Raw genomic sequence first — 1719 nt, 5'->3', positions numbered from 1 at the left:
ACCCACCACACTTGTGATCACTCGTGCAAGCACTTCAACCTCTAACCTCTCATCGATCTACACTCTGTAGTCCATTGGACCCAATCATCCCTTCCTATAACCCACCACACTTGTGATCACCCGTGCATGCACTTCAACCTCTAACCTCTAATCGATCTACACTCTGTAGTCCATTGGACCCACTCATCCCTTCTCACAACCCACCATACTTGTGATCAGATACACTTATCCCTTCCCACAACCCACCACTCTTGTGATCAGATGCGAAGCCCACACCCACAGCCTCATCCGCGTAGAGCAACAGCTCAAAGACAAGGTCGTGCACGTGACCACCTTAGAGGGCAGGTTAGAAGTCGCTACACGCACAGCCCACGACTATGAGATGCAGCTCAGCAGTGCGATGGCCGACAGGGCACTCATCCAGGCGCAGGTGGAGGCACAGGAGAAGCTGGCGGCGCAGCAGAAGAAGCAAATCGCCGATCTCACGCAGCAGGTGAGTGTGTCTGTGTGGTGGGGTGTGCATGGAATGGGATGGTTTGCTTCTTTGTTGCTTTGTTTCTGTGTTTCTGTGTTACTTTGTTTCTGTGTTTCTGTGTTGCTTTGTTTACCCGGATGGAAGTTGCATGGTACGTTATAAGTGTGTATCTGTATCGGGGATATATTGAAGTAGCTGAGTTTGTAAGCAGATGGAGGGTTGCATGGTACGTTGTAAGTGTGTATCTGTATCGGGGATGTATTGAAGTAGCTGAGTTTGTACGCAGATGGAGGGTCGCATGGTACGTTGTAAGTGTGTATCTGTATCGGGGATATATTGAAGGCTTGTTGCCCTGTCCTGCTTGCGCGAGGGCTAGCGGTGGCTGTGCGATCCGGTGTAATATTTCTTTTATTTGCAGTATAGGGTTATGCCTTATCGCCTATCTATAAGTGTATACCTGCTTGTGCAAATATGTATGCGAGAGTGTTGTTGATGTTATGTTCATGCGCATGTACTAAACGCTGAGACTGCGCACACATGTGTGCTTGTACAAATCTCAACACAACCCAATAATCGCATATATAAATAGGCGAGGGGATGTGCGAGTCCGCAATTCCAGATACGCAATCAGTTCTCATGATTCCAAATATGTGATCTTTTCTCACAATGCCACATACATAAAGTACCATCTTCTCATAATTTAGAGCTCTTGTCTTCGTAACTCCGACAGAAAGAAGACATCCTGGGCACAGCTGAACAGCACCAGAAATATCTGGAGAGAACACAGGCCGACCTGATGCAGACAGAAGACGACAAGCAACGGCAGGTGGGTAAACATGCCACAGCCAATCATATGGACCCAATTTATTTATAGACAGCTCTATTTATAGATTGTTGGCTTTGTAGTATGCTCTGAACCGACCGCTGGGTGGACTGACCACGTCCGAAGACATTGTCTCTATCGCTTGAACACGACCAACCTTTCGATCTGGCACGCCACTGGGCCATCCACCCCTCTAGCTATGAAAAACAAGCGACCAACCAGCACCCCTTAATCTTATTGCTCTGATTGTAAAGTATCACAACCAGCACCCTTTAATGTTATTGCTCTGGTTGCAAAGTATCACAACCAGCACCCCTTAATGTTATTACTCTGGTTGCAAAGTATCACAAACAGCACCCCTTAATGTTATTGCTCAGGTTGCAAAGTATCACCACCAGTACCCCTTAATGTTATTGCTCTG

General features: G+C 47.2%; 1 protein-coding gene across 1 annotated transcript in view; it reads left to right on the top strand.

Annotated features, from left to right (window-relative positions):
- Positions 1-169: 169 nt before the first annotated feature.
- SARC_06929 (hypothetical protein) overlaps positions 170-1719 on the top strand; it is a gene marked incomplete at its 5' end in the record, with an annotated part of 6559 nt that continues 5009 nt past the window's right edge. The window contains 2 exons of the mRNA XM_014299155.1: positions 170-493; positions 1206-1301. Of these exons, the coding sequence (XP_014154630.1) occupies positions 170-493; positions 1206-1301 (420 nt within the window). The remainder of the gene's footprint in view (positions 494-1205; positions 1302-1719) is intronic.

Source organism: Sphaeroforma arctica (assembly GCF_001186125.1).
Source record: "Sphaeroforma arctica JP610 unplaced genomic scaffold supercont1.520, whole genome shotgun sequence".
Lineage (NCBI taxonomy): Eukaryota > Ichthyosporea > Ichthyophonida > Sphaeroforma > Sphaeroforma arctica.
The sequence above is the reverse complement of the archived record's forward strand: the minus strand, read 5'-3'. Positions and strand labels throughout refer to the sequence as shown.